The following is a 14580-nucleotide window of genomic DNA, read 5'->3' as shown; positions in this document are numbered from 1 at the left end:
GTCTCAAGTTATAAGTAATGTTAACAACGATAAATGCAAAGATATCTTATCCTTAATAAAAAAGAACTGCAATGAATCACAGGACTGGTAAGAAGTTACAGAAGATACAGAAATAGCAAAACACACATCAAGTATTCTTCTGGAAATTGTTATTTGAAACATATTTGAGATGCAGCAAAATATATTTAAGATTAATGACACTTTACTAGTTTTGGTTGTATAGAAATCATTTTACTTTTAAAGAGAGTTCATTACCCAGACTGATGAACAACTGAAACATCAATGTTCCGCTTTTAAATGACACAGCACACTGACTATTTCCATCCTCCTCAAGCTATAGGCTTTCAGACAGCCATAAAAAGAGTTTAAACCAGAGAAAATCTACTCAGTTTGAAGTTGCTACTTGCATTATAAATTACATATGATCAGGATATTTATACAATTACAAATCATATTCCTTTTGTACACACAGGCAGATCAGCAAGAATATCTTTATGATATACATATAAAACAAAGAGCTTACTTTGACAACATAATTGAACCTCCTGATGTCCTGAATTGCACTTGAGAAGTCCAAGCGGTTAAAGGCTTCTCCCAAGGTGCAATAGCCATGTCTCTGAGAAAGGGAAAAATACACTTTACATGGAAGGAAAAAGACTAAATTGAGTAAAACATTCAGAAAAGCAATCCAACATGCAGCTGATGCTAATGGATACCATGCTCCCTGGAAACACAGTGCCTCTGGACTGAAGAGTTATTTGTTCTAAAGAAATTAAATTAAACAAGATGCACTATTTGTAACTAACAGGTATATAGGCAAAGCCTTTCAATTCATACTAAATGTGTAATGTGGCATCACCGGTATTTGATTTCCCTGGGAATATACTCCATTCTTGCATGGCCACAATGCTGGCACTCCTCGTGGCTATCACAGTCCCCATTTGCCATGCACAAGGAATCATCTGATTCACACTTGAGGGTGAGAACACAGCTAGCTGCTTCTGGGTTCAGACAAATAATGGTCTCAACATCTAGTATGGTGCTAGAAGCTTAGGTACTTTTTTTTAATGCACCAAGAGCAAGAGCATTTTCTCTTGGTACTTCTCCATATCCTAATGTGAAAATGGAAGTTTCAGAGGCTGTTGAGAACAAGGTTAAGGTGGTAGTAGCAGCCCAAAATGACATGGGATTATGCAAAATCAGTACATTTAGAGCCACAAAGCCATACTGGAGCCCAGGACCAGATACCCCAAGGCTAGGAAAATCTCTAACTGGTAAAAGAGAGTCTTGCAAAGCAGTGTGCTACTATGGTTTTGTCAGCTCAGGAAAGGAGGAGGATAAATAATTATTTAAAGCTCATTCCTAGAAAGATTTCCTTGGTAAATTATGGGATGTTGACAGATTTTGAGGTACAAATAACATTCCTTTTTGTGACTCAGTGAAGGCTTACCCTGCATATACCCCAGCAGGATGGACAGCTAAGAATTCACTGCAGAGTGGTGATAATTCCTGCCTGTTGGTTAATGATCAAATTCAGGATTGTACTGCTTGCTCATTCAGCTGATATACCTCAGACCAAAGCACACTGCACACTTCACAATATACATACCTTTCTTAGCTAACAGCAGTGAATTAACACATACAGTCAACAAAACTTGTTCAAATTTAAATATTTGTGGCTGTTCTGTGGCTAAACAGTTGTCATTAGGTCATGCTTAAAACATTAACATAAGACATCTCCCTGAACAGACTGCTATGAAACTACAGCCCTACCTTTCCCAGTGTACCATCATGACAAAATAATTCAAAAACATCTCCAATTTCATTTCAGCCACACAAATACACTTGTTTTGGTTCTCTTTAATTTCAATGCTCTTCCATAGCATGGTTCACATGTTTCTTATCAAGACCTCCCTATCTTGTCATTTTGCCCTAAAAATAGTATCCAGTTTGGGAAGAAATGTTTCCTAGACTATTTCAATATCAAGAAAGACTATAACCTGTAAGGAAAACTATAACCTCTGAATAATGATTTAGATTAGCTTAAATTGTTGCTCTGAATTTTTTGGTTCATGTATTCTTATTCCTTGTTACTTTTTCAACCTACTACTCTAAGCCTTTAAATTTTTACAAAGAATTACTTGAAAGATTAGCGTTTAATTCTAGCTATCCCTGTTTTTTTTTTTATACTAAAAAACCCAAATAAACCTGAAAGATGAATAGTCAAATAGAAGGTAACCAAAAATATTTCATCTGCCCTCTGAATAAACAAGGAACAGAAGCAAATGCTCACACATCACTAGTACAGCAACTTCTGTACAAGTAGGGGAAAAAAAGAATCCCTTTATACATGGGCTATGAAGAACACCAATGCATGATTTTAGGCTATTTGTATTTTGGCCTCAATGTACTTTGAAACCTCAGCTTAACCTTATCGTTCAAAGCACCACAATGACTGGTGACAGTCTGTTGTCCCCCTGCTCCTTCTCAGCTAATTTAAGACAGCAGAAAGGGAAAAAGCATACTTGAGACTTTTGCAGACAAATGTAAGTAACCTCATCTAGAAGATAAAGCAGAAAGAGTGTTGTGAATCTGGTGAAAGGCTTTAAAGTACCCTTCAGATGTAGATGGGCAGTCTCTGGGTCACTGGTCTATAAGATCTACAAAGTCTTGCAATATGTCCTTTTATATAAGCTCTGCTCAATAGCATGCCCTTCCTGAGTAAAAAGCTCTGTGTTGTCTCTCAGCTCTAAAATGCAAAGCTACTTTTGCTTGCCTGACTACAGTCATCACCCTCACCTCCTTCCCTCTCTCCTGGCTGGCATTACTATGAGGATGTAAAACCTCCTTAATGGAGTTCAAGCTCCATACAACCCAGCTAGCCATGGCAATCAGCACAGGAATGAAACTCACACCTCAAAAGAGTTTAATCTCTACATACAATAGATGTATTTTAACTTTCCAAGAGGACACTCCAAGAGCTTTCCTATTCCCTTTACACTTACAAGATACAGTTTATATCCCAAACTGAAAGCATGTGGCCTTGGTTAAAAATAAAGATCCTCTTTGTAAAGTTTGATGTTTTACTTCCATTCAAATTTACACCAAGATCCCAAAATATCAGGTGGCTGATTGCAAGCAACTTCTTAGGAGATATTTCTCTTGTTTTGCAAATACTTTCAATTGTAGTTCAAAGAGACAGTAGAAAGATAGATGAGCTTGGATAAGTAGTGAAGAACTGTATGTCTATCCCTGCAAGCTCTCACATCTCTGCCACAAAAACCTACTGAGAAGTCATTTTGCCAGCTTTCTTTGCCTCACCATGTGCAGGTGTCCAAGGTTGCCAATGAAGAGAGTACAACCCCTAAGACCACATGGCAAAAATACTTTTTTCAGTATACTGTCTGTCAATTAAGAACCACAAAGATCATAGGAATTGACCCACACCATGCAGACTTACTTCCTTGGTGCTTTCTTTATGAACATAAATCCACTTTTCTCGATAAAAACCTAAAGTAAAATAAAAAAATAAGCATTTTAGGCTTCCACACTAGTAATGCCTTCCAGAAACTTAACTGAACATACAATTTTCAATAAAATGCTTCATAAGAGAGCAGAACAGTTTTAATGAAGGAACTTTACAAAGGCTGGAAAAGAGAACTAAAAATTGTCACAAGATATGGACTTAATGAAAATAATAGAAAAGTTATATAAATGTTTGGTTTTTTTTTAAATCACAAGAGTTGACACACAATTGGCAGATGAATGACAACTTTTGTCAGCTGTGACCAATCGCTGACATAACAGTGGTCCTACATAATTCCTGACCTTTTTTTTTTTTATACAACAGGCTCCTTGGCATTTGAAAATACAGCAGATATAGACAATGCTTTTGTTCCTGACTACTCCACCCCTCCAATACATTTTCTTCTGTACAGGGACCTGTTTTTCTACATTGACTTGGTCCCATAAGCATCCAGAAGAATTTAATCTAAAACTAGTCCACAAAACATAACAGTGGTTAGTATCAGAAGACTCTTAATACTCAGCAATTACTATTCTTAAATGAATTACCTTTGGGTCTTTGGAAAATAAAATCCAACACAGTAAATGATCAATAACACAGTTTCAGTTAAGACATATCACTTTTGACACCAGAATTTGTTGCCAATACATAAATAGGCATAATCTGGAAGCCATTCATTATAGATGAGTATAACATGACTATTTTAACATTTCTCTGAACTTAAATGAGTCTTCTAAAATAAATGAAAACCCCAAGCCTTACATTGTGAATCTGTGTTATTCCTAAAATGATCTTTTTTCCTTTTCTTGGCTGCAAACTCACAGTCTTCAGTATTGTACACTTCTTCATTCTCATCATCTCCAGTTATGATACTGAAATAAAAACATCTAATTAGGATAGTAATTAAATATTTAAGATGCATACATCTTACAGTTTTCTGCATTAAAGTCTACCAGCTGAAAAAAAAAGAAACCATGTTTTTAATTAAGGTCCTCTATCTCATTGTCTATAGCAATATATATCTGGAGAGAAGCTGCCTTCTTTTCTTCCCAGAGGGGTTGAATGTTGTGCCAAAATAATTAATACACAAAAGTATCTTCCTAAGAGGTATCCTGAAAGTCATTACTGACATTTAGGAAGGACTACTAAGGAGACAGTACTAACTGGACAACTGTAAAACTCTGCAAAGCTCTGGTGTACAAAAATCCATTATTTGAAGTGGACCAAGTCTTAACTGCACACAGGTAAGAAGTCTGTGAAGAATTATTGCATGTCCTTGCACAGGCAGAAAGGCAGCAATGAATGATAGCTCTCTTACTACTGCCACCTTTGGGGCAAAGAAAGTCTTTCTTTTAAGAAACTCTTGATTCACAACTCTGCACATACTACAGGTGTCACGACACTGTTTTACCAATGATTTGTACAGCATCAAGAGCTAAGTTGGTCTGTCACTGCCAGAGAGACTCAACTCCACCTATGTCACTTCTGACAGTTAACTATGTAACCCCACACTGAGGACTATACCAAATGCTTATGTATATAGAATATGGTGGGAATACAAAAAAAATATACACATACAAATTAGTAAAAATCCTTTTTAATAAGCTAACATTTCTAAAATCTATGTGCACTTAAAACTGCCTGTACTACAAGAAATCTACACAGCTTCATGAAATTTTCATTCCATTTTTGCAGATAACTATAAGGACCAGCAACAAAGATAAGAATGGCCGTTCTCTTTTCTAGCACTGAGAAGATACTTCATATTAAAGCCACAGTCTTGCACAGCTAAGACAGGGTAATGAAGTTTAACTGGGGGACATTCTTATTTCTACATTACTGCTTTCTGGCAACAAAGTTGTATATGGAACTCCTCACATCCATTACTATTTTTAATCTAAATTGTTTTTATCACTGCCAGCTTGAACTTCAGATTAAAACAACCGAACATTGCAAACTGAAGAATTTTTTTCAAAAATAACCTGTATCTGGGCATTAAGTGACAAAAATAAAATTATTTTAGTCTATTCCTACTAGCTTACAGAGTTATAACTTTCAGGTTTGAACCATCTGTTAAACAACACTGTAAAAAATTTTTGGCTTTTGAATTGTTCTAATCAGTACATGTTAGCTCAGCTTAAAGATACACAAGTCAAGAAGATTTAGAAAAAGTTGATTTCATCTTAGCTTTTTTTCAGAATTTAAACTTAACATCTGCATTCAGGTAGTGTTCAATACAAGGTGATAGCATTAGTTCAGTCCTTAATATTTTTAAGGCAAAGGATAAAGACTCAACACCTTAAATATTCTATACAACAGTGCCAAATATCACATCTGGTCAAACAGCAAAAGAGCTCAGAGGGAAGAAACCAGCAAGAGACAAAAGCAAAACATCAACAAACAAGTTATTTGATTATGTAACATTCCAATTTATCAGTTTGTTTTTGTGCGTTTTTCCCACCCAAAGCCATCATACAGGAAATCTCTAAACTCACTAAAATTAATTTAATTATGATTTAACATATTGGCTGTATCACCACACCATGTGAGAAGCTATGGCAGAATCTGAAGAGTTGCTACAGAACCAGAAATTGATCCCAAAGCTCCCAGAGTTTTATAATCCTAACAACAGATACAAGACTAAGGAGATAGGTCCTGATACTCTGCAACATAATCCAAGCAGCACAGAAACTCTCTCATGCCCCTTGACCCAAGGCAAGCAATGGAGAGAGGGTGGGAGACCACATTCCTGGAGTCCTGCTTAGAAGAGGAAGGTTAATACGTAAAGATTCCTTTTTTTGTTCCTGGATCCAAGTGTCCCCATAAAGTAATTTAGGTCAGTAACATACCTGAAGCGATTTGAATCCCACTCCTGACACCCCATAAGAGACACTTCAAGCATGATATAAATAACTAAGGCAGCTTAAGGAGTCAATAAACATAAGGAATTGTGAAGATGAAGACAGTTATTTCAAACACCTTTATCTAGCATTCAAATTTGTCTGTGACATTCCTGGAATTCCTTAAGTCTCTGTAGAGAAAAGACAAACTGGACTGTTACCTCTGAGGATCTCTGACATGAGGCTTTATTTCCTCATGTTCTGTCCCACTTCATATAGTCTTTCCCTCACTCATCTGTAAACAACCCTACTCTTCTTGACAAACCTTTAGTCTGAAAGCAATGAATGAAAGCAAGGGTCCCACAGACACCAGAAGAATGGGACAGAAACACAGTTACCCAGTGGCTGCTAGCATTCCATCCAGAAATCTGCTGAGCTCCTCTACAAGTAATAAAGCTGCTCTACTGTTCCAAAAGCACCCCCTGCCCCCTCAAACACCAAGCTAAGATACAAGAAACCAAATCAAGCGCTGCACGTGCCATATGGTGCAACAGAAGCCTTAATTTAGTGCTCTTATTATAATACTGCACGTGACATTTGAGTGCACCTGGCAGGATTTAAATGCATACATAGTACTGTCAATTTACAGCTATTCTTACTCTTGTGTCTTGATGATGCACTTCATAAAAAATTCTTCTAAAGCTTTTAAAAGCAAAGTACCTGGTATCCTTAGAACTATAATATCTTAGATCATGCAACAATTTCAGTTTTTCCAAAAAAAGTAATTTCATAGCAGTATTTAAATAACCTCTTGGGTATGACACTGAAAATGATAGAAAATGTGACAGGGCTATCTGAGCTCCAATTTTTCCCTCATCCCCTTGTTTCTTTTCACATGGCCCTCAAGTCAGATATTTACAGAGACACTATTTTAGAAGTGACTCTCACAGTTTGACCGTGGAAAATCCTAAGCGCGCACACCAAATGATTTTGTCATTTGACAAATATATTGTAATGTTATCTGTTCATAGATTCAAATCAAAGGACTTCTATCCAGTGCCAAAATCACTATTGCGAACACTGCATCTTGCAGAATTAGACAAGAGACACTGCAGACTAAAATGACTACCCTGCCAGCCCAAGAAGTTCATATGAACCTAACACACAAAAAAGTAAATACCACCATTATGAAAATCTTACCAGTCTAATTCTTTCTTCTACCTCAAAAAGAACGCATAAGACAGCTTTACTCCTACCTAAGTTGCAGGCTAATGAAAGACACTTGCATACAATTGTGTAAGGCAGTTCCACCCCCACCAAGCTTCTCTCCACCACCAAGCTTCAAGGACACAGTGCTATAGCACTGGGAGTGTCTGACTTCAATTTACAGGGGGTCATGGCCAGCATTCACACCACAGAGCTTGAATGCACACAGCCCAAGCCACGCTTCCAGCTACTATCTACCTCTAACACGAGGCACTCTTAAGCATGTAACTAAGACTGACAGAAGTGATGGTCTCATTTTTTCTTCTTAGTTTCCATTAAAAGATCCAAAGTGCAATTTTTCAAGCATTATGTCAAATAATGACAACTGTTCCTGCACAAGTGATTATATTTGTTCAAGCATGGTTACCATTAGGTCCACCAATTTTACTAATTCAGCAGCAGGATTCACCAAGGCATGGAATGACTAATCAAGCAAAGCTTGAAGTTCTATTTTAACAAAAACACATTCTTCAATTTAAGTAACTTAGGTGTCTTTAAGGTTTATTTCTGAATCTGTTTGTGATTAGATCTTCGTAATTTCTGAAGAGAAAGTATTTGCAATGGGTAAAGGACAAAGTTTGGCAAGCAACTCTATCTACACTTTCACTCACAGAAGAGAATAGAAGCAAAACTAGAAAGGTTTCATTCAACTACATAGCTTGAATTTTTTTCCTTATAAAGGAAAACTACTATAATGCTCCCTTAAATACAATATGAAAGTTCTAACTTCAGAAGAGATTCCTACAGAATATTTTAGTGAAAAAGATTATTCTTTACAATGGATATAAATGAACCAAACCCTGCTAGAGTTGCCAGATTGGCATACACCACCATCCCTATGCACAGGGCAGCTTAAAGAGAGACAAACAGGTATTTTTTTACTGATTACTATACGTTTCTTCTACAATGAAGCACTTTATCAAGTCTCATTTTTTCTTAGTGCTACATTATGTTAAGAAATCTCCTAAACTGAGTTATATCTTCAATATGCACCATAATTATTTCCAAATAGCATAAGATGGTACAGAGATCCAGGCAGCAACACATCTTACACCACTATACCAGAATGTGAAGCCCTGCCCATTACATAGAAGAACCCCAAGCCTGGGCATATGCTTGGGTAGACTGGATAGAAAGCAGTTTTGTAGGAAAGGAGCCAGGAATCTTGATGGTAACTGGCTGAAAACAGGTCAGCAGTGTGCCCTTGTGTTGTGTTAAGCCAACTGCACACTGGATTGAGCTATCAAATGGGTATCCTGCAGACTGAAAAAAGCAAACATCCATCTTTATTTGGCACAAGTACTCATCTGGAGTACTGTGTCTAGTTAGGAGCCCCCAATACAGTGAAAACATTGTCATACTGGAACAACTCCAGTGGAGAGTCACCAAGCTACTGGAGCACATGGTGCACAAGGGTAGAGAACTGACCTTGCTCAGTTTTTAGAGCTGGTGGTGGAGGGAAATCTAACTGCTGTCCGTTTTTAATATGAAACTAAAAATAAGATTGAATGGGACTGGAGGAGGTGGGCAGTAGTAAGTCAAATGGTAATAGACACAACCTGTGATAAAAGAAATTCTTACTAGAATGAGGAGGGCAGGGAGAAATGACACAACCGAGGTCAGCACAACAACAAAAAAAAATAACATCGACAGTAACAGAACTTAGAACAGGAGCCCAGAAAAGAATTTCCATTCCTGGAAAAGCACAAAGCTGAACTGGGCAAGGCCCTGCAGAGTCCAGCCTCAGCTGGCCTTGCTTTAAGTATGGTTTTCAACTAGATGACAAGGTCATTTCCACTCTAAATTGTTCCATAATGTTGTGCAAAGAGACATTAATCGCAGTTTAGTGGCAAAACTTAATTGGCATATAAAAAGTTCAAGTTACAATCACAGAACCAAAGTTAGAAGTGTAGTGAAATTACTCCAAAATAGTGCTACTATGCCAAGACAGACCAACTTGAATTCTCTAGTCTGAGTTTTAACATACATTTTTAATTGAATAGACAAAAGTAAAATTAAGAATCAAAAACTAAAGCTACAGTTTTTGGCTTCAGAAGAGTTCAATTCTATGGTCTTCCAAGAATAAGGAAAAAAAAAAAAAAATTCAGTATTTTTGCTCAAAGAAGCCATAAAAATACCTTACCTTGGTCTTTGGGGAAAAGATACATATATACATTTATACACACACAATTATGAGCAAAAGTCTTAATGGTATTCACAAGGACTGATAATTCCTTTCATACTTATCAAACAGTATTAATTAAGCAACCTACACGATATTTATTTTTGAAGCAATTTACATGGTTGCTAAATACTTATTAGATCTCCCTTACTTTGCCAAGTATATTATTAAAGATATAAAAGACACAATATTTTTTTTCAAAGGTATTTAAGGCAACTTTTATGTTGGAAGCTTACTGAACAGTCTTACAGACTAAGTTTTGTATCCACGGTGGCCAGACTATGTAGATAAAGAAGGCCAAAGGAGATCAGTGACAGATTAACACAAAAGGAAAAAAGGCATGAAGCAAACAGTAGGTTAATCTTAATAATAATGCTTCACTGCTTGACAACTCCCTTGAGGATTGTTTTACAAATTTAGAAAACACAGGTGTGTGGCAACAGCAAGTCCTAGCTTCCCAGGAAATCCCTCTCTAAACCAGATGAGTTACCTTTTACTGGACTAACAACAAAACACCACATGTTCCCTTTCTTCATTATGAGCACATTATTCTGGAATTTATGACCAAGAGTCCTACCCCTGAGAACTACTTCTTTGTGAAGAAGTTTGTTTTGACAAAATTATTTATATCACACCAGTCTGTGGCCATTTGCCACAAGTATTACTTTATTTACCTAATCTCTTTCTCACCTGTCCTACAGGAGCACGTATAGTCATATATTGTGTTAGAGAAAGAGCATTAAGATACCACTGATTGTAAATTTGGAGCAAAGGCATTTTATGGCTGCCACAAACTAATCCAACACCCACTCAGCAGAAAGCCTTCACTCACTTCCAGGTTCAATATGCCTGCTGCACTTGCAATTTACAAGATCACTTTTACCCTTAAGTAGTACTCAGCAGGCATTGGGGTGTGGTTTTTTTTTGTTGGTTTGGGGTTTTTTTTAAGTATTTATTGTTTTATTATTTTGAAAGACATATAGGCTAAGAAGGGATCTGGCTGCCTCAAATAAGGTCAGGGAGTGACAAAAGACGGTCTCCACAGGGGTCTACTGTCTGCCTAACTAACAAAACACATGATTGCATTTGTATACAGATGACATCAGCTACCACAAACAGTTGCAATCTGAATAGAAATTAAGTCAATTTTCCCTTCCCACCTGCTATTATTTCATGCAGAATCACTTTTTTTTTTTAACTTACACAGCGTGACTGATATCATTCAGCTGATTATTCCCATCCTCAAGTGCATGACTAAAGGGTTCACATCTTTTCCATCCATCTTCTGTTTTAACCCATCTCCATCCAGGGGATCTCCAGTCTTGGCCCAAGAATGGCATGGTTTCTCTATAAGCAGCAAGAAGACATTCTTTGTCTATTATTTATTTAAAAAGTTTCAAAACTTCCTGTCATTATTTCAGTTTTCTCTTTAGCCTTAAAAAGAAAATACCTTATGAAAAGTTCTGTGTAGAGCATCCTTTAAAGAAACTTAAACATCCTTTAAAGAAACAGATTCAGTGGTTTAAGTATTTTTTTTTTATTCTCTAACAATATTCTTATTGTCTTTCAGCATTTTATTAGATCAAGGTAGATTTCCTTGTTCTTCGGAGAACAAGGAAAAAAATCCTGGTAGTCCAAGAATGGAATGATACCAAAAAAAGAAAATTATATCAAGCATATTATATGTAATCTGCTCTGTCATGATCAAACAGATTACTAATTTTCATATGTGACTGATAAATGGTTTTAAAGAGATTGACAGCTTACAAAATCAATGTTGCTCCTTTTGTTTTTCCTAATCCTTACAAATAATGAGGTTATGGTACAATGTGGAGTGATCTTTCAGGAAAGGAATTTTAACATTGCCAAAAATCTTTTTATGGTGTTTTTGAGGCCACCTTCCATGCCAGCCTATTAAGCAGATACCAGGACAAAAGGAGACTGCAACAAAGTCCATTGTGACAGGTCTCCAGAAATTCCTACAAGCAGATGCAGGTCATCACAGGTATATCATTCAAACAGTGTTCTGCTACCATATTTCAAAAGTGAGATGCACTTCTGACACATTAAGAGTTTCAACAGGGCAGTTATCTCCACTTTGAAGAATATAACTTTGCCAGCTTTTACTCTCTTCTTCCCATTCATCACACAAATATATTGCTCCTTAGTTTAACAAGAGATTTCACTTGCCAGCTATAGAGGGAAGATAGCATTATCATATTCAAAACACATGTTAATATATAACAGCAACAGCTTTGGTCCTCACAAACACCCATTTTCTAATATTTTTTTCAACTTGAAAAAATATTAGGCCCCACCAGTAAACATCACTATGAATTTATTTAAAAACTTGCACTCTTGATCAGCACTCACCCAATATATTTGTTAGAAGAGGATAAAAAGCCAGAAGAAATACAGGCTGAGTAAGCCAGATGGGTTTTTCTTTATTTAAAAATCTGCATAGCATACAAAACAAAGTGCATTGCCTAGGCCTTAGGATTGACTAAAGTCCCCTTCCTACTAATAACTCAGGTTTCCTCTGCTCCTAACAAAAACCTTTTCCAAAACTTACATCATCCATTCCCCCAGTTGCAACAAATTTTATTCTTGCCTATCTGCTTTTCCAATCCTTTTACTGCTTCCTAGGAATAATATAAACCACAAGTAGTTGTTTAGTACTCCCCTCATACTGGTGTCTCGAGCACAGAATGGTTTGGGTTGGAAGGGACCTTAAAGATCACCCAGTTCCATTAAAACAGGCTGCTCAGAACCCCATCCAATCTGGCCTTGAATGCTAAAAAGGATGGGATATCCACCACTGCTCTGGACAATCTCTGCCAGTGCCTCATCACTCTCACAGTAAAGAGCTTTTCACTAAGACCTAACCTAAACTTACCTTATTTCAGTTTGATGCCATTCTACCTTGTTCTGCCACTACAGGCCCTTGTAAAAAGTCCTTCTCCAGCTTTCTTGTAGCTCCCCTTTAAAGGACTGGAAGCCTGGTCTAATGGTCTCCCAAAAGCCTTCTCTTCACCTGGCTACACAATCCCAATTCTCTCAGCCAGTGTTCATAGCACAGGTGCTTCAGCCCTCCTCTGGACTCTCTCCAACACATTAACAGCCTTCCTCTGGTGAGAATCCCAGAGCTGGATGCAACACTGCAGTGGTGTATGAGGAGAGCAGAGTAGAGGGGCATAATCACCACCCTTGACCCACTGGCCACACTTCTTTTAGTGCAGCCCAGAACACCTCCAGCTTTCTGGGCTGCACGTGCACATTGCTGACTCATATTGAGCTCCTTGTCAACCAGTAGCCCAGAGTCCTTCTACTCAAAGCTGCTTTCAGCCCATTCTCGACCTGTCCTGTACTTGTGCTTGGGACTGCCATGACTCAATTGCAGGACTTAGCACTTAGCCTTGCTGAATTTCAGAAGGTTTGCACACATTTATTTCTGTTCTGCCAAGGTCCCTCTGGATGGCATCCCTTCCCTCCAGCTTATTGACGACACTACACATTGGTGCCATCCAAAAACTTGCAGAGGTTACACTCAATCCCACTATCCATGTCCCCAACAAAGATGTTAAACAGGCACAGTGCCAATCCCTACCCCTCAAGAATGTCACTTTTCACTCGTCTCCACGTGGCCACAGAGCTGCTGACTGCAACTCTTTGAGGATGACCATCCAGCCAGTTCCTTATCTACACAGCAGCCCATCTGTCAAATTCATGTCTGTCCAGTTCAGAGACAAAGAATTTCTGTGGGACAGTGTCAAATGCTTTTCATAAATTCGGGCAAATTACATCAGTCACGGTGTGACCTCATATGACCTCATCCACCAACCTTGAAATCCCACCGTAGGAGGCCACCAGATTTGTGAGGCAGGATGTGCCCCTGGTGAAACGATGCTGGCTCCCACCCTCACACAGCCTAATGAGATCCCAACACCCCGTGCGTCCAGGCAGGCTCCACACACCTCCCTCCAGACACCTCAGCGCTGCCCGTCCCTTTCGGCCCCAGCGCCATCTGCCCACCCTGACTTTTACCACCTCGTCCCACACGCCCTTAGGAGCCAACCCCAAGCCCCTCAAACCACGACTGCCCACGCTCAGTCTCCACCCCGCGGGCCGACGGGGCGCACACCCACGGCCCCGCGGGTCTCCTCCCGACCGCGCTGCCGGCCGGGCCGGGCCGGGCCGGGCCGCGCTCACCTCCCGGTGCCGGCGGTGCCGCCCCCTCCGTCCCCGCCGCTCCCGCCCGGCGCTCGGCGCGGGCCCGGCGCTGTTGCCGGAAGTACCATGGGCCGCGCTGGCCACGCCCCCGCCGCGCTGATTGGCCGCCGCCCGCCGCGCTTGTTGCTACCCGGCAGCGCGCGCCGCCATTGGCGCGGCGGGGCGGGGCCGGCTCCGCCCGGCGCGAGCCGGCCGCGTCACGTGACAGGCGCCCGCGGGGCGCACGTGCCAATGTTTTGGTCGGCGGGGGCGGGGCGTGTGGCGCGAGCGGGGCGGGGCGGGAGCCCCGGGAACGCCCGGTGTGACCCCCCCGGGAACCCCCCCGGTGTGACCCCCCCCGGGAACCCCCCCCGGTGTGACCCCCCCGGGAAACCCCCGGTGTGACCCCCCCCGAGAACCCCCCCGGTGTGACCTCCCCCGGTGTGACCCCCCTCCGGTGTGACCCCTCCGGTGTGACCCCCCCCGGGAACCCCCCCGGTGTGACCCCCCGGTGTGACCCCCCCGGTGTGACCCCCCGGTGTGACACCCCCCGGTGT

At 40.0% G+C, this 14580-nt stretch overlaps 1 protein-coding gene across 5 annotated transcripts in view; it reads right to left on the bottom strand.

The window, feature by feature from the left end:
• FBXO25 (F-box protein 25) overlaps positions 1 to 14165 on the bottom strand; it is a 29243-nt gene extending 15078 nt beyond the window's left edge. The window contains exons 1-5 of one of the 5 annotated variants that reach the window (XM_021551127.3): positions 14024 to 14165; positions 11018 to 11161; positions 4289 to 4398; positions 3461 to 3510; positions 524 to 616 (exon numbers count right to left, since the gene is read on the bottom strand). In XM_021551127.3, coding sequence (XP_021406802.1) covers positions 524 to 616; positions 3461 to 3510; positions 4289 to 4398; positions 11018 to 11161; positions 14024 to 14112 — 486 coding nt within the window. In that variant the 5' untranslated portion in view covers positions 14113 to 14165. Of the gene's footprint in view, positions 1 to 523; positions 617 to 3460; positions 3511 to 4288; positions 4399 to 6764; positions 6821 to 11017; positions 11162 to 13421; positions 13538 to 14023 lie in introns of those variants that run through there. The other 4 variants (XM_077782396.2, XM_021551128.4, XM_085574570.1 and 1 more) reach the window with 4 other exon arrangements.
• Positions 14166 to 14580: the final 415 nt, after the last annotated feature.

Source organism: Lonchura striata, chromosome 3 (assembly GCF_050655825.1).
Source record: "Lonchura striata isolate lonStrDom1 chromosome 3, ASM5065582v1, whole genome shotgun sequence".
NCBI classification, from domain to species: Eukaryota; Metazoa; Chordata; class Aves; order Passeriformes; family Estrildidae; genus Lonchura; species Lonchura striata.
This window is presented reverse-complemented; position numbering and strand designations above follow the sequence as displayed.